This window comes from Mobula hypostoma, chromosome 20 (genome assembly GCF_963921235.1).
Source record: "Mobula hypostoma chromosome 20, sMobHyp1.1, whole genome shotgun sequence".
Classification (NCBI taxonomy): domain Eukaryota; kingdom Metazoa; phylum Chordata; class Chondrichthyes; order Myliobatiformes; family Myliobatidae; genus Mobula; species Mobula hypostoma.
The window spans coordinates 11,550,572-11,576,840 of NC_086116.1; the positions used below are offsets into that span (position 1 = coordinate 11,550,572).

Sequence of the window (26,269 nt, forward strand, 5' to 3'; positions counted from 1 at the left end):
CACCGTGCTGCGTTTGCTGATGACAGGATAGTATTGAGCACATCTTGCCAAATGCTTATGGCACTCTCCCCCGTCACCATCAGTATGTGTCCTTGTTTCACTCCGAGCACTAGCCAATATTTCCTCATGTAAGTAAAGTAATGCTTAACAAGCATTGTGACTTGGTGACTGAAATTGGACTTTTATAGCCGTTAGGTTACAATGAAATCCGAGACAAGAGAGAAAAAGTTCTTGAGGACGCTCTATAGGATACTGGAGGTGAGAGGGGAAAGGCTTAAAGTTGATGTGCAGAGCGAGTTATTTTTATACACAGTGAGCGTTAAGTGTCTGTATCAAGGTACTATGGATAATGGTGAAAACAGATATTTAAGAGGCTTTTAAGTAGACATGTGATTATTCAGGAAGTGGAGGTATATGGGCCATGTACAGTCAGAAGAGACTTAGTTAACTTCGGCATAATTTTCAGTCCAAACATTGTGGGCTGCAAGGCCTGTTTCTGTTCCGTACTGTTCTATATTCTCTGAATACTTCTGTGAAACTTGTAATTGGATGCCAATTTTCACACTGATTATGAGCGTGTTGGTTGAAAATGTTCATTTCTCTCCAGTTTGTTGTGAAGCATCAGGGACCTAAGACCCCAAGATAGTCAAATTACTGCTGTGAACTTTGGGGAAACAAAGGTCCAAGCTAAACACTTATTCTTGCCATAATTATTGCTTCAATTGACAGCTGCTCCATAACATGTGAAACCTGGGATGGGGGTGGGGGCGCGGAATAGAACACGAAGCTGTGATACACAAGAGCTTTTTAATGAATAGCTCTTTTCACAACTCACTTTCAGTGAAATCCTTTCTTTGCCTTCTGGTGTGAGACTCAAAAGTACAAAATGTGCTAGGTTCATCTGGAATGTACCTTCTGGGAGTGTGAATGGTCACTCTCTAATTTACATTCATCGTCAGACTCATGCGCAATATTATATCTCACCTCTGCCATGGCCAGCTGAGTCAGTCAACAATGGCACATACTCCTTTCCATCTGAATTTAATACATGGATAACAGCATAGAGTCAGAGAACACAGAAACAGGCCCTTTGTCCCATCTAGTCCATGCCGAACTGTTGTACCGCCTAGTCCTATTGATCAGCACCTGGACTATAGTCCTCCATAACCTTCCCCGAAATGTACTTATCAAAACTTCTCTAAAATGTTGAAGTCGAACCTGCATCCATTGCTTCTGCTGGCAGCTCATTCCCCATTCGCCTTACTCTCTGAGTGAAGATATGGCCTCTTAGGTTTGATTTAAATATTTCACTCTTCATCCTTAACCTTTGACCTCTTGTTCTAGTCTGACCCAACATCAGTGTTTACATTTACCCTATCTTTACCCCTCATAATTTTGTATATCTCTATCAAATTTCTCCCCATTCTCCTATGCTCCAGGGAATGAAGCTCCTAACTTTTTAAACCTTTTCCTATAACTCAGGTCCTGGCAATGTCCTTGTAAATTTTTGCTGTATTCTTTCAAAGTTATTGGTGTATTTCCTGTAGGTAGGTGACTAGAACTGCACACAATACTCCAAATTGTCCTCACCAATGTCTTATACAACTTCAACATAACATCCCAACTCCTGATTTACAAAGGCCAATGTGCCAAAGCTCTCTTTATATATCTATTTATCTGTGATGACAATTTCAAGGAATTATGGATCTGTTTTCCCAGATCCCTTTGTTCTGCTGCAATCCTCAGTGCTCTACCATTCACCGTACAAGTCCTACCCTGGTTCATCCTCTCAAAGTGCAATACCTCATGCTTGTCTGTATTAAATCCCATCTGCCATTTTTCAGTTCATTTTTCCAGCTGGACCAGTCCTCCTGCAAGTTTTGATAGCTTCCTCATTGTCTAATAAGACCCATCTGCAAATTTACTGATGCAGTTTACAACATCATCATCCAGATCCTTAATAGGGATGGCAAACTACAATTGACCCAGCATCAAACCCTGAGGCCCACTACTAGTCACAGGTCTCCAGTCAGAGAGGCAACCATCTACAAACACTCTCTGGCTTCTCCCACTAAGCTAATGTTGAATCCGAGTTACTACTTCATCCTCGATGCCAAGCAACTGAAACTTCTGGACCAGCCTCCCATGTGGGATTTTGTCAAAGGCCTTGCTAATGTCCACTGCTATTCTTTCTTCAACAGGTAACCTTCTCCAAAAACCCTATAAGATTAGTTAGACACAACCTGATATGCACAAGGTCACGTCCCTATTTAGGCCCTGTCTATCCAAATATTTAGGTATCCTTTCCCTGAGAATACCTTCCAATAACTTACCCACTACCGACAACAAATTTAACCGTCTATAATTTCCCAGCTTAACCTTAAAGCCTTCTCCGATAATGGAACATTTCTGATCTTCCAGTCCTCTGGCACCTCACCTGTGGTTGAGGACATTTTAAATACCCCTGCCAGGGTCCCTGCAATTCTTGCAACAAGGTTTCCACAAGGTGCAAGGAGACACCTTGTCATGCCTTGAGAACCTAGCCACTTTAACACTCACAACACGCTGGAGGAACTCAGCAGGTCAGGCAGCATCCGTGAAAACGATGAGTCGACGTTTTGGGCCAGAACCCTTCGTCAGGACTGTAGAGGGAAGGGGCAGAGGCCCTATAAAGAAGGTGAGGGAAGGGTGGCAAGGAGAAGGCTGGTAGGTGCCAGGTGAAAAACCAGTAAGGGGAAAGATAAAGCAGTGGGGGAGGGGAAACAGGGAGGGGATAGGCAGGGAAGGTGAAGAAGGAATAGGGGAAAGCACAATGGGTAGCAGAAGGAGACGGAACAATGAGGGAGGTGATAGGCAGCGGGGGGAGGGGCAGAGTGAAACTGGGATGGGAGAAGGGAGGGGGAGAGAATTACCAGAAGTTGGAGAATTCAATGTTCATACTAAGGGACTGGAGGCATCCCAGAAGGTATATGAGGTGTTGGCCACTTTAATTTGTCTCAGGACAGCAAGCACCACCTCTACTGTAATCCGGATACAGTCTATGACCTCATTACAGTTTAACCTCAGTTTTATAGACTTGACTGTTTCTCGAGTACAGGCAGGTGCAAAAAATCTATTTTAGTTCTTCTCCATATGTTTTCGGTCTGTGAATAATTTGACAACACTGACCTACAAGTGGATTAATTTGTTCCTTGATATCCTTTTACTCCTCATATATATGTAGAAGCCCTTGGGATTCCCCTTCACCTCGTTTGCCAGAGCTATCTTGAGCTTTCTTTTAGCTCTCCTGATTTCCTTCTTAAGTGTTCACTTGCATTTCTTAAATTCCTCAAGCGCCTCATTTGGCCCTTGCTGCCTGTACCTGCTATGCACCTACTTCTTCTTATCCAAGGTCTTAACACTCCTTGAAATCCAAGCTATCCTAAACCTTGCCTGTTGGTCTGACAAGAACCTGCAAACGCTGTACTCCCAAAATTTCATTATTGAAGACGTCCACTTACCAAGCATCCTTTTGCCAGAAAATAACCTATCCCAAATGCACACCTGCCAGATCTTACCTGATGCAATCAAAACTGACTTTTCTCCCATTTAGAATTGTAACACAAGGAGTGGTCCTACCCTTCTCCATAATTATCTTGAAACCAATTGAATCATGATAACTAAATCCAAAGTGTTCCCCTACATACACTTGCATCACTGAGTTGTCTCATTCCCAATTAGGATATCCAGTATCACACTCTCTCTTGCTGGGACCTCTATATATTGATGAAAGAAATGTTGCTGAAAAACATTGACAAACTCTGTCCTATCCAGTCCTTTACAGTATGGGAGTCCTATCTGATATGTGGAAAGTTAAAATCATCTAATATCACAGCCTTATTTTTCCTGCAGCTGTATGCTACCTCTCTACAAATTTGCTCCTCTAAGTCCCACTGGCTATTAGGTGCTCTATAATATAATCCCGGTGATACAAATACTGCCTATAATGTTTCTGCATGTACAGTACTTGGTGCACAGAATGGGCTTTTCTGTGGTCTCAACTGAATATTACATAGCATTTACTTCAGTGCATCTCCAGACAGCGATGGCAATCTTGGCACAGGTCTGAAGCATGCCCAGCAGATGTTGAAAGTAACTGAGGCAGAATGTGTCCTACTGTGCTCTTGCATCAGTGCCAGAGCTGCTTTGTGACTCACATACTGCTCATGTTCTGTGATCATTCAACCATTAATGCTGCTTTTGATGATGTTTATCACCATTTTTAATTGCAAGAATACAGCAAGGTCATCTTGTAGGTCAAAGTAAGATGTCCAGATCTTCCCGCCCATGTTCAGAGTGGAGAGGTATTCCACACTTTACCGAGTTTCTGAAGCGTGTTTGCAGAAAAGTTTTGAACAGTGATGTGGTCCTAACTTGCAGTGTCACAGAGTCATACAGCATGGAGACATGCCGTTCGGCCCAACTCATCCGTGCAACATTTTTCTTCTGCGAGCTGGTCCCATCTTTGGCCCATGGCCCGCTCCTATCCATGTCCTATCTAAATGGCTTTGAAATGTTGCTGATCTGCCTGCCTCAACTACTAGTTCTGGCAGCTCATTCCAAATACACACTGCCCACTGTGTGGAGAAGCTGCCCTGGTGTCCATTTTAAATCTCTCAATCTTATGCCCTCTTGTGTTAGCACCTCCTCCCTCGGGAAAGGACTATGTGCTTTCACCCTGACTATCCCCCTCATGATCTATACAGTTCTCCTATCAGATAACTCTCAATCTCCTTCATCCCAGGGAGCAAACTCCTAGTCTGTGCAACTTCTCCTTGCAGCTCAGGCCCCCAGTTCTAGGCAACATCTTGGTCGTTTCTTTCAGTACGCATTCTAATTCAATAACATCCTACTTACATCAGGTTGACCAAAACTGTACACAAGATTCCAAGTGCAGCCTCATCAATGTCTTGCGTAACAGCAACGAAATTTCCTAACTCCGATACTCAATGCCCTGACTGATGAAGACCAGCATGCCAAACATCTTCCCCACCTAGCTGCCTGTGACACTGCTTTCAGTGAACTATGCATTTGGACATCTCAATCTTCTTTTGGGAATACTCCCCAGGGCCTTAACTTTCACTGTATTTTTCCTATACTGGTATGATCTCCAAAAATGCAACACCCACATTTATCTCAACCTAGGTACCTAGCTGTTGCAAATTCATATTGACCTTTCACTGACTTGGGTCAATTGCCATGGAGGTCTAATAGCAAATATGATAAATGAGACTAATATAGATAAGAACACTTATTGGCATGGAGGTAGCAGAGTAACAGACATTTTTATGCCGTAAGACTCAATTACTCTATAAAAATGAGAGCAAATATGGCAGTGATACAGATCAGACACAAGATCTTGAGATGGATATTCACTTTCTAGGGCCCAAAGGACTTATTACTGACCTCAGCTTTCTAGCACATACAGCATAACCTTTCCAAAGGGTCAGAGCTGTTTGTAACAAAGTTAAACTTCTAACCAATATCCCTTGCTTGACCTCCTGTTGTAAACAAGAACCAGTCTTCAGTTCTCAATGTAAATTGAAAGCAATGATCAGCCTGAAGTTAAAAGGAGAGCTTTGCAAGCAACCAGTGCTACCTGCAGAGCACAGGTTTCCGACCCACAGCAGTAGATTGGCTGCACAAGAAAAATAGGTTTGCAAAGTGATGTAACCATGAGACATTCTCATCTGCATCAGCAAAACGTGAGGCAATAGGGTTATGTTAATTGGCCTGCAGCAAACAAGACAACACAGGCTAAATTATTTAGTTCAAGAAAGACTGCTGGCCAGACTAATTTTGTCACTTATCACATCAAAGTTAGTCATAGGTATAGCTGATTAATCAATAGTTGGGATATTTGTGTACTCAGAGAATGTGTTATAGAATGAATTTTGGGTATCTGGGATCTCTGTGCGAACTAACTTTTCCTATCTGAAAAGCACCACATACAAATAATGTCAACTCGTAGCAAATGTTAAGAAGAATTGAGGATTGTTAGGAATGACAAGGAGAATGAAAGAAAGATGGGGTTTCGGAAGGAAGAACTAGAATGCATTATTCAAGCTTCAATTGCTGTGACAGATAACTCATTTGTCTGAAACTTGATGGTATGTTCTTTTAGTTCGTAGGGATGAAACCTGTGTTTCAAAATCATTTAGGTTTATAAATCTTTTAGAATTCAGAAACATTGCATAGATCAGAAATCCTCTGTGTTTTAAATGTCTGTTAAGAATTATTTGTCTAAATTCAAACATATAGCATTAAAAATAAAATAAACTATTTTTGAACTACTTTGTTTTCTGGAAGTATCTCCTCCTTGGTAGGGAGTAGAGACCGACCACTCAAGCAGTGGATTTTAGCAGCTAGGCCTTGCTGCAGAGAGTAGACAGGAAAGTAAGTTAGCCTTTGAAGAGTAGGTTGATACAGTATAACCTCTTATAATGAGGTTATCTGTAGATACCTATATTAGCTAGAGCTTAAAACCTCCCTTTGAGTTTAGGGCTTTGCATACTATGAACCCCATACCATCACAACTTGTCACTTAGAAATTGGAAGACATTAATCTCATTTTACTCTGAGCCAGGAAAACACATTCCAATTTTTGCTTCTGAGTATGCATATTTATTTTTACTTGATGCAATACCATTGTCAGGATATTGGATAAGGACCACCATGCAAAGTGACTTTGACACCCTTAATTCATATAAAGACTGATATTCTTATCAAGTGCAAGGTAGAAAAAGGTAAGCATTCAGTAAATTATACGGTTCGACTCCAAATGGGGAGTTGTCTTTGACCTGCGGCCAAAGCATCAGACTGGCATATTCCTCAACTTTTTCCCAATTGCTAGCATACTAGTGAGTCAGGAAGGCTGATCTCCATAACCAAATGGCTATTCTACCTCACTGAGGTGCACAGTTTCATACCAGAAACAGCCACTATATGGGAATAGCTGAGAAATCTGCCAGTCATATGCATTGACCACAAGTCAAATATAACACCCTACTGGGATTTCAATCCATATAACTTATTCTATTCTTGCCTTTTCTACCTTGTAGATGGTAGGAATCTTTCTCTTCATATAAGTGCAGGGTTATGACACTTAAATCCCATCACATTTATTATATAATTTACAGTCAAAATGCCATCTAGCACAGAAACAGGCGCTTTGACCTGCAGAGTCCATGCTGACCATCAAGGACCCCTTTATAATAATTCTACGCTAACCTTGTTTTATTTTCCTCACAGTCCCCTTTATTCCTCCAAGATACAATCATGCATCTATGCAATAGAAGCAATTTATCATGACCAATTCATCTACCAGACTTTGGGACACGGGAAGAACCTGGAGCACCTCGAAGAAGATCATGCTGTCATAAGGAAAATACAAATTCCACAGGGACAACATGTATATACAGAAATGTGCCAGAGAAGGTCAGCAAAATCATGAAGGATCCCTCCCACCCTGCTTATGGACTGTTTGTCCCACTCCCATCAGGGAAGAGGTTATGTAGCATCCACACCAGAACCACTAGACTTAAAAACAGCTACTTCCGTAAGCCGTCAGGCTGATCAACATCCCCACCCATTAACCCACCCACCACTGCTATATAAGTGTCACTCTATGTACATACAATCAGTCTATGCATAAAACAGTTACTTGTACATTGTGATTTATAGATTTGCTTTTATATTTATATTTATTGTATTTTAATTGTGTCCTTTATGCTTATTGTGTTTCTTATGCTGCATCAGATCCGGAGTAACAATCATTTTGTTCTCCTTTACACTCATGTCCAGAAGAATAACAGTAAAGAATATTGAATCTTGAACCAAAGGTTAGGACTGAGCACAGATTCCTGAGGCTGTAAACAGTGGCTTCATGAGCAGCACCAGGCTGCTGGACTTCTTCATAAGGAAGTAACATCTTTATGCAGGAGGGTTTTTAAATTATTGCAAATAGTAAATTTAAGAAATGAAAACTTTACCATAACGTTAAGTGAAATCAATGTTTATAGTGGTAGAAGCGACCCTTCACAGGTCATGGGAAGCATCAACAATCCTTAAATAATCAGAAGCCTTTTGCCAAAAACGGTAGAAACATCGAGTTCCAGCTAATGTTGCCATTGCTGTGTTTTGAAAGAGTGGTTTTTTAATACTATAATGAAGAGTGGAATATCTGAAACACACTTATCAACAGTATTCTTCATTAACAATATAGAATGGAAGTGGGAGCAGTTAATAAATGTGGCTGAATGTAAAAATAAAGGTAATGGGATGCAAATCTCACTGGTAAAAATATACTATTTAATCACCCATGAGAAAGTGATGATGAGCTAGATGTTTGAAATACCGAAGTCCTTCTGCTCAAGGTACTCTGAATAATATCAAGGAATAATACGTGCTGAAAATGAAAGGGTTAAGCATGAAGAGCATTTGCGACTTCTATAATTCTGAAAGCCAAACAGATGTTATGCAGAAAACAAAAGAAGTCCCTTTCATGTTAATGAACCTCCAAGAAGACCGCTACATTGTTGTGGTTTGGAGGTTTGCGTGACTCAATGACCCAGAGAGCTGTGCTGGCTGGACTCGGGGGCTTTCTGCTTCGGGGTACCCATGCCAAACAGGTCAAAAGGGTAGAGGACAGATGAAGAGTGGTCCATCAGTCCTCCAGGTTCTGGAGTTCAGCTCAGGGCTAACAAAACTGACTGGTAAAAAAAAATCTATTGCAAAAAGAGCAATGACGAATCCTATATCTGAGTGCAACAGTATTCCCGAGTCTCCATCCGGGACTTGCATGGCTGACAGTAGTGAAGACCAACAGGAAGCTACTAACACGATAAAGGAAGCCCTGAACACTGCCAGAGACAGAGGACCGTCATTGCTGCCCTAAATGCCAGTGGCTCAACAGGCAGTAAGCAAGTAAGTCATGTTAATAAAGAGGAAAGTTAACAACACTCCTCTACTTATTTGAGATTCTGTATCACCTTGATTGGACTGGTCTCAGTCAAACCTCTTCCACTGAGTGGAAGATTAGTTATTATAGCTGCAGCCAAGCGATCTTATTAGAGAGACAAAGAAAATGGGAATGAAAAATAGATACATGGGTGCACTGCAGAAGCAGAAAATCATGAGAACCTCACATCCATGACATCTCTCATGCCCAAAGCATTTCATGAAAATCAACTACAATTGAAGTAATTGACACGGACAAAAGCAGCAGCTAATTTTGCACACAGCAAAATCCTAACAGCACTGAGATGAAAGGCTAATTAAGGTGATGGTGCAGATTGAGTAGAGGTTATTGCCCTGGACAAAATGACTGCCTGCTCCATTTTGGACACGGCCAGGGGGTCTTTTGCACTTCCCTTGCTGGCAAACATGTTATTAGCTTGGATTTTAGTGTTCAGCAACTACTAAAGCTCAATACAATACGTGAATGTAGAAGTATCCAGTTTCATAGCAAAAACATTCCACCTTTTCCTTCCCAACCTACGAAAAATACAAAAAAAATGTAGTGCTAGGGGACGTGAACCTATTAAAACAAAACTGCAAAACTGCATTAAACAAACAGTGGAAGGGTATTCTGAATAAGATTTCATTATGTCTTAACATACTTTACAGTGAATAGTTAAAATGCTGAGCACTTTTGCAATAATTTCCACAAACAATTCAAGAAATAAAAACAGGTTTGAGTTTGTGAGCTTAGGTTGTGGACAAATTTTGACAAGACGTTCTTCTTTGTAGTATTATTTCTATCAGCTGAAAGGTTAAGTGAGCCTTTCTTTTATGTATCATCCAAAACAGGGTAACTAAGATTGTGCAGCACTCCCTCAGTATTGCATTTAAAATATTTGTTTCCTCTGTGGGAGCTCATCGTCATTAAGCCAAGGAGGATGTCTAAGACAAGGCTCGAGTGACTATACCAATGCATGATTCAACTACTTGTTCAATATATGTTCTCTCATGACAAGGGAGGAGGCCCTTTTGCCCACTGTGAGTCATTGCTGGCTTACAGAGCAAACTCATCAGTTCCATTCTCTATTTATTTCCTCTATTGGATATCATTCTGGTTGATTATATTTTGTTCACTTGCATGCAGATAGCAAGAGTGTCCAAAAGCGGGATTCACAAATTATATCACTTCTCCCATCTTCTGCTATCTTATTGTCCTCCTTCAACTAAAAAAAACTACAATTGAAACCCTTGTACAAGCTCGTTGAAAAAGAAAAGCAATTTTTCTTTATCTCCCACCGCACCCCACATTGATTCTCCTGCCACCCACTGACACAAGGGACAATTTACAGGAGGCAACTAACCGACCAACCAAGGCATCTTTTGAACGTGGGAGGAAGCCCATGGGGTCATAGGAAGGACATGTAAACTCCACTCAGGCAGCACCAGAGGTCAGGGTTGAACCTGGACAGCTAGAGCGGTGAGCAGCAGCACTACCCGCTGTACTACTACAAAATGTTATGCTAATACATGTGAGGCAAAGCTAACATATTCTGATTATTGCAGTGTGAGCATCTCACCAAACTACTGAACAAAGTAAATAGAGGTCTTGCATATTAACAAATACTTAACAACTCTGGTGGGTGAATGGTGAGCATTTATATATAAAATGGTAAACAGGGTATAGAATAATGTCAGTGGTCCAGATGGTTCTGCTAAATGACAATCCAAGTAGGACATCGTATCTGGTGTACATATTGGTCATAGAACAAGTTGGCAAAATGTTGATGGCATTGAAGACTTGGTGTTTTGCTTTGTAAATAATTTTGTCCAATAATGAATACTCTCTGTGGCTTTATTATTTGCAAGAAAGGGACTTCCTTGATTGTTGGTGTCTTACTGTGGAAAGATGATCAATCAACTCTGTCGTTAATATTACAAGGTCAATTTGTGAAATGAGCATCGAGGCTGCCCTCACATGGAGTGGCCTTCCAATCCCATTTCCATGTGAAGGCAGCCACGATGTTTAGATATTTGGTCAGCTGATGTCTGCACATAAAACTGCTATTATTTATAAAATTTCTTGTGTTGACAAGAATGAGATTAAGAGCACAGAATAGGACAGCACGGTACAGGCCCTTTGGTCCACGATGTTGTGCCAAACTTTTAACCAACTCAAAGATCAGCCTAACCCTTCCTTCTCACATAGTCTTCCACTTTTCTTTCATCTACGTAACATATCCAAGAGTGTCTTAAATGTCCCTATTGTATCTGCCTCAACCACCATCTCCGGCAGTGCATTCCATGCAGTCACCACTCTCTGTGTAGAAAAACTATCCATGACATCCCTCCCTATGCTTTCCTCCAATTAACTTAAAGTCATGACTTCTCACATTAGCAATTGCTGCTTTGGGATAATGGTGTTGGCTGTCCATTCTGTCTATGAATCTTATTATATTATACACCTCTATCAAATCATCTCTCATCATCCTTCAGTCTAAACAGAAAAACATGAGTTTACTCAAACTTTTCTAATAAGAAATGGTCTCTAATCTAGGCAGCATCCTGGTAACTCTCCTCTGCAGCCTCTCTAAAGTTATCACTCCCTTCCTATAATGAGGTGAACAGAACTAAGCTCAATACTCCAAGTGTGGTCTAACCAGAGATTTATAAAGGTGCAACATTTCCTCACAGTTCTTGAACTCAATCCCCAGACAAATAAAGACTATGGGTCTTCTTTATCACCCTATCAACTAGCATGGCAACTTTGAGGGATCTAGGGACATGGACCTCAAGAAACCTCTTTTCTCCACACTGCTAAGAATCCTGCCATTAATCTTGCATTTCACCTTCAAGTTCGACCTTCTAAAGTGTATCATTTCATACTTTTCTGGATTAAACCCCATTTGCCACTTCTCAGCCCAGCTCTGCATCCTATCAGTGTCCTGTTGTAACCTACAACGACCTTCGTGTCATCTGCAAATTTACTCACCCACCTTTCCATTTCCTCATCAAAGTTATTTATAATAATCACTCAGATCAGGGGGCCCAGAACTGATCGCTATGGAACACCACTAGTCACAGATGTCCAGGCAGAATAAGCTCCATCTATTATCACCCCCTGCCTTCTGTAGGGAAGCCTATTCTGGATGCACACAGGCAAGTTTCTCTGGATCCTATGCCTCCTGACTTTCTGAATCAGCGCACCATGGGAAACCTTGTCGAACACCTTAATAAAATCCATATACACCACATCCACTATTCTGCCTTCATCAATTTGTTTTGTCAATTCCTCAAACATTTCAATCAGGCTCATGAGGCACGGCCCTAAGCCTCACACCACCATGTTTACTTACTACCCCTGGTCACTGTCTTTGAAATGCTCAGTCACCAAGAAATCTGTCAGCTGACCAGATTCATTGTCTACTACTAGATTCAGTATGGACATTCATCTGGTCGGCCTGTCTATATACTGTGTCAGGAATCTTTCATGAACACACTTAACACTTCTTGGACTAAGTAGGTGCCAATCAATATCAGGGAAATTTAAGTCACCTATAACAAAAACTGTTATTTTTTTTTGCACCTTTCCAATATCTTGATCCTGATTTACTCCTCAGTATCTCTGTTGCTAGTGGGGAATCTATAGAATATTCTTAATAGAATGATTGTTCTTTTCCTGTTTCCGACTTGCATCCACACAGACACAGTAGACGATCCCTTCTCAATGTCCTCAATTTTTGCAGCTGTGATACTATCCCTGATTAGCAATACCACTTCCCAACCTCTTTTAACTTCATCCCTGTCCTTTCTGAAACATCTAAACCTCAAAAAATCCTGCAGTCATTTCTGCCCTTGTGACAGACAAGCCTCTGTCATGGCCACATGACGTAGTTCCATAAACTGATCCATGCTACAAGTTTTATCACCTTTGTTCATGCAGAGCATGGTTGGATGGATTGGAAGTGCTGGTGTTCTTATGTACTTCTAAACTAATCCTTCTAGATGGTGGAGGCTATGGCTTGCAAACAAATGGCCAGCACTGTAATTTTGCTGCTGTTTTCTGATGTGTAGGAGACTTAGCATTAAATCATTTGGGTATGCATGGCTAGAAGGTTAGTGGAGCTCATACAGAGCATGACTAGCCAAAGTGCATACAAAAGGCACATTGCTGAATAATTCTATTGGGGCTATGACTGTATCTGTTTGGCAGAGAGTCATGGGGTGGGGTAGTGTTGGAAAGTATGTCCAATATAGGAGATTATGGACTGATTGCTGTTCATTGGCCAGTGATTAGAAGGTTGAGGGCTGGCAGATTGCTTAGGGATTCAGGGAGTCATTGGTAGGGTCAGGAAATAGGATAGTGGGCAAAAATGGAAGCTATTTTGGTCAGGAAATCAGTTTTTGGGGGAAGGACTAAAATCAAGCTGGGATCACATTGTGTGTTAGTGATTGTCATGGGTGGAGGCTGCTCCTGAAGAGAAAGAGGGAGATATCAGTGGCAGAATCTTTGGGCTGGCACCTGCCCACAAGAACCATGCTGACATGCTTCTGCACGTATGGCTCAATTCTTTAGCAGACCATGAATAAAAGCTGAAAATAGTACTCCACAGTAATGGACATGCTCCAGCTCCTCTCTGCTTTAATGTATTGAATGTAGACATTTCAGAAGAAAAATTGTAGTTTGTAAAGCTCACAGTAAGTCCCTGATTTTCCCTTAAGTATTAGTTTACTTTATGATTGAATAGGGAGACACAAAAAATATAGGACACCGTAGTACAATTTCGAGGCACCACTCTCTTCATTTAGTAAAAAGATTGAAGGAAAACCACTTTTATTAAGAGCTTGTGCAAGAGTTTTGACTGTTCTTTTCGAGTTGAAGGGGGTGGTGAGATAGTTGGTGGGTAGTGAGATGGTCGAGGAGAATGGTGAGATGGTCGAAGGGGGTGGTGAGATGGATGAAGGGGGTGGTGACATGGTCAAAACGAGGGTTGAGTTGGGTGAAGGGGGTGGTGAGGTGGTTAAAGATGGTAGTGAGATAGTCAAAGGGGGTGATGAGTTGGGTGAAGGGAGCGATGAGATGGTCGAAGGGGGTGGTGAAATGGTTGAAGGGGTGGTGAGATGGTTAAAAGGGGTAATAATATGGTTGAACGGGGTACTGAGATGGTCGAAGGGGGTGCTGAAATGGGTGAAGGGGTGGTGAGATGGCCGAAAGGGATGGTAAGATGGGTGAAGGGGGTGGTGAGATGGGTGAAGGGGGTGGTGAGATGGTCGAAGGGGGTGATGAGATGGGTGAAGGGGGGGGTTGAGATGGGTGAAGCGGTGATGAGATGGGTGAAGGGGGTTGAGATGGGTGAAGGGGTAGTGAGATGGGTGAAGGGGTAGTGAGATGGGTGAAGGAGGTGATGAGATGGGTGAAGGGGGGTTGAGATGGGTGAAGGGGTAGTGAGATGGGTGAAGGAGGTGGTGAGATGGGTGAAGGTGTGGTGAGATGGGTGAAGGGTAGTGAGATGGGTGAGGGATGTAGTGAGATGGGTAAAGGGGGTGGTGAGATGGGTGAAGGAGGTAGTGAGATGGATGAAGGGGTGGTGAGATGGGTGAAGGGGGTGGTGAGATGGGTGAAGGGGGTGGTGAGATGGGTGAAGGGGTGGTGAGATGGGTGAAGGAGGTAGTGAGATGGGTGAAGGGGTGGTGAGATGGGTGAAGGGGTGGTGAGATGGGTGAAGGAGGTGGTGAGATGGGTGAAGGGGTGGTGAGATGGGTGAAGGAGGTGGTGAGATGGGTGAAGGGATGGTGAGATGGGTGAAGGGGTGATGAGATGGGTGAAGGGTAGTGAGATGGGTGAAGGAGGTAGTGAGATGGGTGAAGGGGTGGTGAGATGGGTGAAGGGGGTGGTGAGATGGGTGAAGGGGTGGTGAGATGGGTGAAGGGTAGTGAGATGGGTGAAGAAGGTAGTGAGATGGGTGAAGGGGTCGTGAGATGGGTGAAGGGGTGGTAAGATGGTTGAAAGGGGTAATAATATGGTCGAAGAGGGTAGTGAGATGGTCGAAGAGGAGGGAGGGTGAGATGGAGGTGAAGGTGGGGGTGAGATGCAAAAGAGGTGGTGAGATGGTTGAAGAGGGGAGAAGTCACATAATTTGTGCATCCAGCTTTTGGATATTCTTGCTGATTGCACGCAAGTGAATAATGTGCGTCAGTGAGAACAATGCCCTCTAAAGTCAAAAGCACAAAATATTGAATGCGACAACTCTCAGGACTTAATCACAATGCAATGAGCTGAAACAAGCTTGACATATTAAGATAGCTCTGTAAGGGGAAGAGATTAGTAGGCAGATAGAGGAAAAGGTCAACGCTGTGCTCAAAGCTACTTTGAAGGAATGCAACATCCACTTCATCTCCTGGGAATCCATTACTACTCAAATTGGAGAAGGGGCATTCACAATTGTGTCAAGAACATCTTGGCAGAGAACACAGAAGCCGCAAGTAAGTAACAAAAGGAGTGCACCTTCTCACAAAACTCCATCCTCACTAGATAGATCATGCCCTTATCAGCAGAAGAGTCTTAATTTCTCAGAAGCCAGGACATGATGCACAAAACTATAGTGGAAGCAAATCACTTTTGATCCCAAGAATTAATGAACTAATGAATTAATTAAGCTGAGACAATGATATTCCTAATGAGTTCCAGTTCATGTGTATAGACATACGAGTAACCACAGAGAGAGACATGCTAGGCTCAGGACCTAAGATGCTTTCTATTTCAGTCCGAAGTCATCCCTCAATGACAATACCAGTCCCAGATAACGCAACTGTACAAACAGGTTTATTGCAAGCACTTAGTCTCCATGGACTGAGGACCGGAAAATCCTGGAAGACTCATTGCAGCTGTTATTGAGCAGCATTAAGTCCAGGGCAACATTCCATATAAAAATATTTAAGATAATTAGTGGTGCCACTAAGACTAGAAAAAAAACACACACATTTAATTATTTTTCACTGGAACACATTCAATCATAATAGCCAAAACAGCACTGCTTTGGAGTGTAATAGTTACTATTGCTTTTGTTATAATTCAGATCAACCATTGCATCTTTGCCAACACATCAGAACAAAGAACAAGAGGGTAAAAATAATTAGAAGTTTGTCATTTTAATCAGACTAAAAATGCTCCGGTTATTACATAGAAAACAAAAGAAAAATAAGCCATGTGACTTGAACCAGTATCTGCAAGCATTTGTGACAGCTCCCTCCCCTTTCTCGATCTCTCTATCGCCATGTCAGGAAGAAACTATTGACAGACATCTTTTCTAAACCTACCAATTCACACCTTTATTTTGACTGTACTTCTTCGCACCCTGTCTCCTCTAAAACTGATATTCCCTTTTCTCAGTTCCTTTGCCTCTACTGCATCTGTCCCTAGGATGAGGCTCTCCTTTCCAGGACATCTGATATGTCCTCCTTCTTCAGAGAACAGTCTTTCCTTCCTCCACCATTGATGCTGCCCTCACTCACATCTCCTCCACTTCCCAAACATCCACACTCACATCTTCCCATCGCTTTAACAGTGTTAGAGTTCCTTTTGTCCTCACCCCATGAGATTCCACATCCAACACATCATTACCTGCAACTTTTGCCTTTTCCAAAGGGACCCTGGCACCCAACATATCTTTACCTCCCCTGCACCCAGCTCTCTGCACTTTCTGCAGGGATTCCCTTGTCCATTAGTCCCTCCCAACTAATCACCCTCCAGGCCTTTATCCCTGCAAGGGGTCAAAGGGCTACAGCTGCCCATTTACCTCCATTCAGGGTCTCAAACAGTCCTTCCAGGTGAGGCAACACTTCACCTGTGAATCTGCTGGGGACATCTATTATGTCCAGTGCATCCAAATTGGCTTCCTATACATTGGTGAAACCCATCATAAATTGGGGAACTGCTTCGGTGCGCACCTCTGATCCAGCTGCCAAAAGCAGGAATTCCCAGTGGCCCAATTCCCAGTACGTATTAATTCTGCTTCCCACTCCCATTCTGACATTTGGTCCACAGCTTCCTCTTGTGCCACAGTGAGGTCACCCTCTGGGTGGAGGAGCAACACCTTATATTCTGTCTGGGTAGCCTTCAACCTGATGGCATGATTTCTCCTTCTGATAAAAAAAATCCCTGCCCTTCCCCTCTTCTCTGTTCTGGCCCTTTACCTCTTCTCACCTGCCTATCTCCTCCACTGGGTCCTCTCCTCCTTCCCTTTCTCCAATGGTCCACTCTCCTCTCCAGCACTTTTCCTTTCCTACCTGCCTGGCTTCACCAATCACCTTCACCTTCTTCTCCTTTTTATTCTGTCATCTTCCCCTTTCCTTTCTAATCCTGAAGGAGGATCTCTGCCCGAAACATTGACTGTTCATTCATTTCCATAGATGCTGCCTGACCTGCTGAGTTCCTCCAGCATTTTGCATGCGTTACTTTGGATTTCCAGCATCAGCAGAATTTCTTCTGTTTATGATCTGCTACTATTTATGTTTTCCTCAAACAACCTCTGATTATTCCTGATCCAAATTTATCTGTACAGTCATCTGTATAGTTCATTATTCATCTGTCCCATTCATGTATCCACATAGTTTGCCTTAGCTACTCCCTGAGGAAGCTAGTCCACATTCACACCACACTCTGGATATAGAAGTATCTTCTGAATTGTAAACTTGATTCCCAGTTTCCTGATTGTCCTATTCTACAATTTTGTTCTCCAAACCAGAAACAATTTCTCCTTTAAAGACTTCCTATAGAGCAAGATTTCCCAACCTGGCATCCACAGACCTCTCAATTAAAGAAATTGGTCCAGGGCATTAGAAAGGTTGGAAGCCCTAGCTGCAGAGCATCCCTCAGATGACAATGTAGAGAGCCAGCCTATTTATTTTTACTGCAACACGCACAGAATAGTGGCCGGCAGTGTAGTCGCATACACACCGAAATTTGAGGCAAGTGGTCCTGGGTTCGAATCCAGCCCGCTCCTTGCACATTCTCCATCCGTGCTGGGTAAACGAACGATCACTAAAGAAACAGCGAGGTTGCCGCCTGATCCGCCACCAGACACAGAAAGGAACAACAACACGCAGAATGGAAGCATTTGCGGAGAGATATGAAGTCGATATTTCAGGCCAAGTTCCTTCAACGGGACCTGCTGAGTTCCTCCAGAGTTGTTCTAGAATTCCAGTATCTGCATAATCCCTTGTGTCTTTATTTACTTTTGCTTGCTGGGCATAATTATCTGGTTAATTTATTTGACTTGCAAATCGTTATTTAAACAGTTTTTCTTGTGTCACAACAACAATTACAGAGGGGTTCCCAAAATGATATACATTCACAACTATCTAAGATCATCTCACTGAAGATCCTCAATAGCTAACACAGACAACGATAAAATTCCTCTGTATACTCATTTCCTTAGAGAGACTGAGGGACAAGTGAGATGACAGGAGCATCACTAAGGAAGGCTGAGAAGAGAAAGTGCTTCAGAATCACTGTGAGGGGTTCAGTGAGAGGATTTCACTGGAGTTAGAGGATGAATTGTAGCTGGGTTTTAAAGAAAATTTTGGGTGGATCAAAGGACGGGTTTGTGGTAGGGGCACTGGAGGGAAATTACAAAGGGACACACAGGGATGTGATTGGTCATTGGATGGAGTGGATGATAAACTGGCCAGATCGATAAAGAGGTTTGAGTCCAGGCAAGTGGAGAACATTCAGGCTAGTCAATGACTTGGCGCTAGGCAGATAGTGTGGAGGTGATCTTGCTGATGTCTTATGTGGCTGGTTACAGGTCTCAATGAGGAGAGACGATGTAAGACAGAAATCATGTTGGGTTCACAGGAACTTGGCAGGCAATGGGAAGGAGATAGTTTAATTTGTAATTGTGAGAATTTAAGGAATTAAGTCTGGATGAAGAAGACACCTTGGACTCTAGGGCAGCAGGCTTGTGGGATGCAGCTCATTACTTTCGGCTAAAGGAGGCATATTACCCTGAAATTAAGAACTGTCACAGCATTTGCCAATGCCCAGTACGCATGGTTTGATGGGTGACATCAAACAAACCTTATATTTGAATTGAAATCATTGTGCATAGCCAACAGCCCCAGAAAGCAAACTGACTCTTCCTCCAATTTAGAATGGCTCACAAGCCCCAAAATGTGGACATCCAACTTCATGTCTTTTGTATAACGTAGTAACTAGAATTGCACAAGGACTCAATGCAGTGTAAATATGTTTATAACAAATATAGCTTAACCACTCTACTTTTCAATGTTATCCTTTGAAAAATAACCCCTGGTTTGCTTTTGTCCTTGACCTTACTGAACTGGTCTACAAGTTATATTGACTTGTGCATTAACACTCCCAAAGCTGTTGTTTCTCCACACCATTAAGAAACTTAATTTCTGTGTAATATGGTACCTCCATGTTCTGACCCAAATACTTTAAACAACGTTTGTCCATGCTCATATGAGAAGTACAGTCTATGTCTATTCCCCTGATATGTTTCATTAATCTATTAGGGGGCATCTTATCAAAGGCTTTTTGAAGCTTCAAATACATTTTCATTGTCTATTCTTTACCACACAGTGGCCAAAATCTCCAGAAGTTTGCTTAAGCAAGACTTTCCCCTTTGGCTCCCCATCATTTTGTTGATAACTTCCAAATGACTCTCTATTTTCTCTTAACAAAGGTCCGTTTACATTTCTTGCTACCAGGGTAAAGCTGACTAACCTGGGGTCCTTGTATGGATCTCATCGCCTTTGTCAAAGGTAGACAATGTCAGCTTTGCACCAGTCTTCTCTTAGTATCTCAGTTTAGCTTATGGTTGGTTAACTATAAATCCACGGCTTTAGTATTGCAACATTATGTAGAAGTTGAAAAAAACATCAATCAAAAATAGTTTATGTAAACACTTGCAAAAATTAAAAAAAATAAAAAAAAACAAATATACTCAATTGTAGATTTGTCTAGGATTTGTTTTTTTTTACTAGTATGGATTAACTGAACAAAAAGGGTGTGGTATATCTCCCCTGCTGGTACAAAGGTTGTTCTGAACACTGACCTGTGATCCTCGGTAAGCACGCTTATGATCCCATTCAGAGTGCGAAAGGATCTGAAAGAAACAAAAGTGGTGCTTAGCAGAGTGTTAATGGCAGCAGTGTACACACAAATGAATAAGTACCATATTGCTGCTATTTATTAACTACAAAGACATAAAACATTTTAACAGGCCCTTCAGCCCACAATGTTACACCAACCTTTTAATGTACTCTAACAGCAATCTAATCATACCTCCTACATAGCTCTCCATTCTTAAAAAAATCACCCACATGCCTATATAGAACACCTCTAATTTAGACAAGGACTACAAAATATGACACATTTCTGCATTTTCTCATAATAGCAATGCTTTCATGGATATTTCAGTAAGATTCTGCAATTTATTGCTTTATTGGCGATGTTAGCCTATTTGAAGCAAGTAAGAGGAACTACATTAATGTGGTAGACAGGAGAAATCATAAGAGGTATTCATTCAACTACAAAAATGGGAGATAAGTTTATTATAAAGTGCTTATAAAATAAGAAGTGTTTTTATTACATATATATTGTCAAATAGGATATAAAACATCATAAAATACACTCAATGCCACTTTATTAGGTACACATTTATAACTGCTCATTAATGCAAATATCTAATCAGCCAATCACATGGTAGCAAGTCAATGCATAAAAGCTTGCAGACATGGTCAAAAGATTCAGATTTGTTCAGACTAAACACCAGAATGGAGAAAACATTTTATCCAAGTGGCTTTGACCGTGAAATGATTGTTGGTGCCAGACAGGGTGGTTTGAGTATCTCAGAGGCTGTCTCTAGAGTTTTCAGAAAACGATGTGAAAAATATCATCTGGTGAATGGCAGTTCTATGGGTGAAACCACTTTGCTAATGAGAGAGGTCAGAGGAGAATGTCCAGACTAGTTCAAGCTGACAGGAAGGTGACAGTAACTCAAATAACCACACGTTACAACGGTGGTGTGCAGAAGAGCATCTCTAACAGACAACACACAGAATCTTGACGTGGATGGGCTACAGCAGCAGCAGACCACAACAGGTTCCACTCCTGAGGCCACTTTGCTATGTACACACCTACACTGAGACTAAGTTACGTGTTTATTAAATGTTTATTAGATGATGCACCCGGTGTAGGAATAATGGAAAATAAAAACATGCTTGTTGCATAGAATTGACAATGGAGCACTGGATCTTCCATGTGCTGAATTGAGTTAATATTTAAATACAGTAAAAGGAATAATTGCCCTTTGATGGTTTGTCAGCTGAACTTGTAATCATAATTTGGTAACGCAACAGTGATCAAGCCAGAATTGCTAAATTGTTCAATTTAGATGGCATTACACTCCACTTGAGTGCACCAGATAACCGCGCGGCTTATTTGAGCCATTGCGTGAACAAGGTGTGCTGTCGCCTTGTGCATTCAGTCTGTGGGAAATCTGAGGGTAGAATCATTCTGTGCTGCATAAACAAACCCTGAACTTTGCTGTACAAATCATATAAAAATAATATCCTGCAGTGATGTCAGGCTGTAATTTTATTTCAGAGTTTAAGGTCAGATAACGGTTACTTACAACATCATCATCTAAATGCTTTGATGAGATTACAGCTTTGCAATCACGATTACTGTCAGTTAGCCATTATTCTCAACATAAATCTTTTCATTCCAGCCTAACCTGTCCCTGAAACAGTGTCATAAAACACCTACCCTTTTGGAGATCTTTTTGATAGGAGGATAAATGCTTTTGTCAAACAGGTTGCACACTAACTTGGAGCTAATTGCAAGTCCTCATCAAATTCAATTTAGTGAGCCTGCCAATGGCCTCTAGATTAAATCACCAGCAATAGCAAAGGAGAGCCTGAAGAGAACAAAGAAAGTGAGAAGGCATTTGTATACTGTCCCATACTTGTCTCCCTCCCTCCCTCTATGCATGTAGTTTGGTCAAAGATGTGCCTTTAGACCAGATGAGGAGGAGTTTCTTTAGCCAATGGTGGTGAATCTGTGGAATTCATTTCCTTAGATGGCTGTGGAGACCAAGTCATTGGGTATATTTAAAGCAGAGATTGATAGGTCCTTGATGGTGTCAAAGGTTACAGGGAGAAGTCAGGAGAGTTGGTTGAGAGAAATAATAAATTAGTTATGATCAAATGGCGATGCAGACTCGATGGGCTGAATGGTCTCATTCTGCTTCAATGCCTTATGGTCATAACCTTCAGACATCCCAAAGAACCTTAGGAACTTTGAATCTTACAAATTCAGGAGAATGTTACAACACTCACAAATACCTCACAAACACTGAAGTGTTCAAAGCCCAAATAGTATTGTCTTAAAATAAATTAATTCAGAAATAAATACTGCCCAGTACAAAATTTCTTGAAAAAGTACAAAACAGTCTTCTATCTGCACCCTTGGTGATCAGACCAATATCTCTTCTGAAAAGGTAGTGTTCTGGACAAGAGTCATCCCTACATTTGTGCTCCAGCTCTGGACTGAACCCACACAGTTAAGGCAGAGGAAGATTCCTAGCACTATTGCAGGAATTTGTTCTGAGATCCTTTCACTACAGTCTATCGGTGTAACGACACACATCAAAGTTGCTGGTGAATGCAGCAGGCCAGGCAGCATCTCTAGGAAGAGGTACAGTTGACGTTTCAGGCCGAGACCCTTCGTCAGGACTAACTGAAGGAAGAGTGAGTAAGAGATTCTATCGGTGTCATTGCTTTGAAAGTAAAATTTGATAACTTAAACTGATTAGTTTACATCTGTTCCATGAAATTAATTTTGCCTTTGCTAAACATAGCAGAAGAGGAATTCCTTCCTTCAGGAAAAATGAAAAACAGGTTTAATTGGTTTTGCCAAATTGTGAACACTATGGAATAAACATGACATACATGTGCAATTAGACAGGCTAAAATTCAAGGGATTTATTTATTTATTTGTTTGTTTGTTTGTTGATTCATGTAGAGATACAGCATGGTAACAGGCCCTTCTGGCACATGAGCATATGCTGCCTAATTATACCTGTGTTACCAATCAACCTACTAATCTCTATGTCTTTGGAACATAGGAGGAAACCAGAACACCCAGAGGAAACACATGCAGTCATAGAAAGTACTCACAAACTCATTATAGACAACAGTGGAATTCAACCCGGGTCACTGGTACTCTAATAGCATTACGCTAACCATTGTGCTACTGTGCGGCACACGATAAGAGAGTTTCTTTTATCCTGAGTGGCTGAGAAAATTAGATCCATTTCCTATTGGTTTTAGAAGAACAAAGGGACTGAGCAAAGGAACAATGGAAAACAGTTCTGGAACATTTGAAAAGCAAAACAATTGCTGATCTTGGAAACCTGAAATAGAAATAGAAGAGGCCAAGAATGCTCTGCTGGTCAGACAGATAGAAACAGAACTGATGAGCTTTCAACAGGTACAGTTAACGTCAGAGAAATGTATACAATATACATCCTGAAATACTTCTTCATCAGAGCAGTGGAATCTGAAATAATAATTTAAAAAACAACAATAGGAATTTCAGCACCAATAAGGCTTGCTGAGAAGGAATATTATGGACGTAGAAGAAGGCAGTCATGAGAAGGATGTGGGATCATGAGCTCAGTGCAGCTTCAAACTGTCGGTTCAAAATGCACGGTTGGTTCATTCAGATGGAGAATGGCCAAAGAAGGGGAATGGATCATGTCTTGGAAATGGAGTCTGTGACAGGAACAAAAGAGACAGTGATTTTAGTTTTCCGCAATACTTGACTCGACAATATATCCAGTCGTGAATGTGGAATGGGCAGACTGAGAAAGTAGAGACAGAGGAGATGTCAAAACGAAGCGTAGGAAACATGATCTGAAGGTGTCATTCTCCATGAGTTAGATGAGCTGACTGAAGAGAGGGACTTGAAGAAGAATTCAAAATGAAAGTTTTCATCATACTGTGAAGTAGTAGCAGTGGACACTCAGCGCAGTATGATATAAAAGTAAACATGTTAGCAAAAAAAAGGCACACACCGTTGTGGGAAAGCATCTTGATGGTTTCTTTGGTCAAATGATTTTATATGAACAAAAGAAACAGAAGCAGGAGAAGGACATTTGGTCCATTGTGTCTACTCTATCACTCAACACCAATACCTTTCAATTTCTCACCAATACACTGAGTGGCCACTTTATTAGGTACATCTGTACACTTGCTTGTTAATTCAAATAGCTAATCAGTCAATCATGTGGCAGCAACTCAATGCATGAAAGCATGCAGCTGTTCAGGCCAAACATTAGAATGGGGAAGAAATGTGATGTAAGTGACCCTGCCCGTGGAATGTTTGTGGGTGCCAGATGGGGTGGTTTGATAATCTCAGAAACTGCTGATCTCCTGGGACTAACACTCACAGCAGTCTCCAGAGTTTACAGCGAGTCATGTGAAAAACGGAAATCATCCAATGAGCAGCAGTTCTGTGGGTGAAAATGCCTCGTTAATGAGAGAAACCAGAAAAGAATGGCCAGACTGTTTCAAACTGACAGGAAGGTAAAATAACTCAAAAAAGCACTTCTGCTTCCTTCTTCAAAGATGTTAGTCAGGTACACCATGAGAAGATTGCTCACTGGTAAACGTTCATTTTTGCCTTGCAAAGTCTGAAAGCTGATAAACCTGGATGATACTGGCTTCAATAATGTTTGATTGTATATAGGCAAGGATGGCCCATGCTTTTGGAAAGTCAGTAATATGGAAAGCCGATTATTGCCATCTCCATTGCTCCTCACTTAGATGTAGCTGTGATTGTAAAGGATATTTGATGCTGCCCATGAATCAAAATTATCAGCAGGGGTGGCTGGTAAGAGAATTGTTCCAGCAACTCAGTATTTTCTCTCCCCTGAGACATATGAAGTCCAGGAAGCTGTCACCATGTCATAGGACACTCATTGCTTTAGAAACTTTGTGCATCATTTGTGTGACTGTGTTCCAGCACCATCAATCAAAGCTCACCCTTGGCCATTCCATGCACAGCCACAAGGGAAAGAGGTAGAAGGCATACTAACTACCCAGAGTTGCCACAAATAGAGTCAGAAGCCAAAACAATCTAGAACTACACAAATGCATGATGGTAAAGCAAAACATTCCTTTCATAATGTGCAAATCTGGGACAGAGTGGGGGCAGCAATGACCATGGGAAGGAAAACAAGGAGAGGTAATTGGCTATATGAATTCCTGCTTGATCCATCACAGGAAAAGCCCTTGCCACCACTGAGCACATCTACAAGGAGCATTGCCACACTCAGCATCCAGGCCATGCTCTCTTCTCGCTGCTGCCATCAGGCAGGACATACGGGAACTTTAGGTCCCAAACCACCAGGTCAGGAATAGTTATTACCCTTCAATGATCAGGCTCCTGAACCATTGTGGTTAACCTAACACGCCTCAACTTTAAACTGATTCCACAACCTATGGACTAACTTTCAAGGACTCTACAACTCACATTCCCAGTATTATTTATTATTATTATTATTATTTGTATTTGCACAGATTGTCTTCTTCAGCACATTGGTTTTTGTGTGTAGTTTCTCATTGATTCTATTGTATTTCTTTGTTCTACAAGAAAATAAATCTCAGAATAGCATATAGTGACATCTATGTACTTTGAAATAAAGTTACTTTGACGCTGCATTCATTAAATTACAGAGAAAAAGGCTGATGGACAACGAGCTTCATATTCCCTTCTGTTTCCTGATTGCCCTCAGTTGTGTGGCCAGCTGATCCAATACACATCGCCTTATATTTTACAATCAGTGAGAAAGGAAAGTGCTTGCTGTTGATCTGAAAGAAAGATTCCCAGAAAGACCTAGAAACTTTCGAGGCCATCAATCACCTCTTTTCTGATGTGAGGCATTGAGGCATTAGCTACAACTAGGACTTGGCACTGGCAGATATGATATCATCATGCAGGCTGAGTAGTCAATCAAATTGCTGAATTCTTGCAATCAGAAAGCTATGAGGTAAAACACACCAAGCATGAGAAATAACTCTTCATCTTGCACCAGGCCATATTGCGATCTTCTGGACTCAATATTGATTTTTTTTTACTTCAGTTAACTTGCTCGTTCATTCTGTCTAAAGCAGACCTGGCCGCTTTTGGCTGTCATCATTTTGACTCACCTTTTCTTATTTTACTTTTTGTGGACTGGCC

At 41.6% G+C, this 26,269-nt stretch overlaps 1 protein-coding gene across 6 annotated transcripts in view; it reads right to left on the reverse strand.

Moving 5' to 3' along the window:
• Positions 1–26,269, reverse strand: part of pde3a (phosphodiesterase 3A, cGMP-inhibited) — a 547,044-nt gene that overhangs the window by 275,315 nt on the left and 245,460 nt on the right. For 5 of the 6 annotated variants that reach the window (XM_063072390.1, XM_063072389.1, XM_063072394.1 and 2 more), the window contains exon 2: positions 20,076–20,126. The exons of the other annotated variant lie outside the window; for it this stretch is intronic. In XM_063072390.1, coding sequence (XP_062928460.1) covers positions 20,076–20,126 — 51 coding nt within the window. The remainder of the gene's footprint in view (positions 1–20,075; positions 20,127–26,269) is intronic. 6 annotated transcript variants of the gene reach the window in all.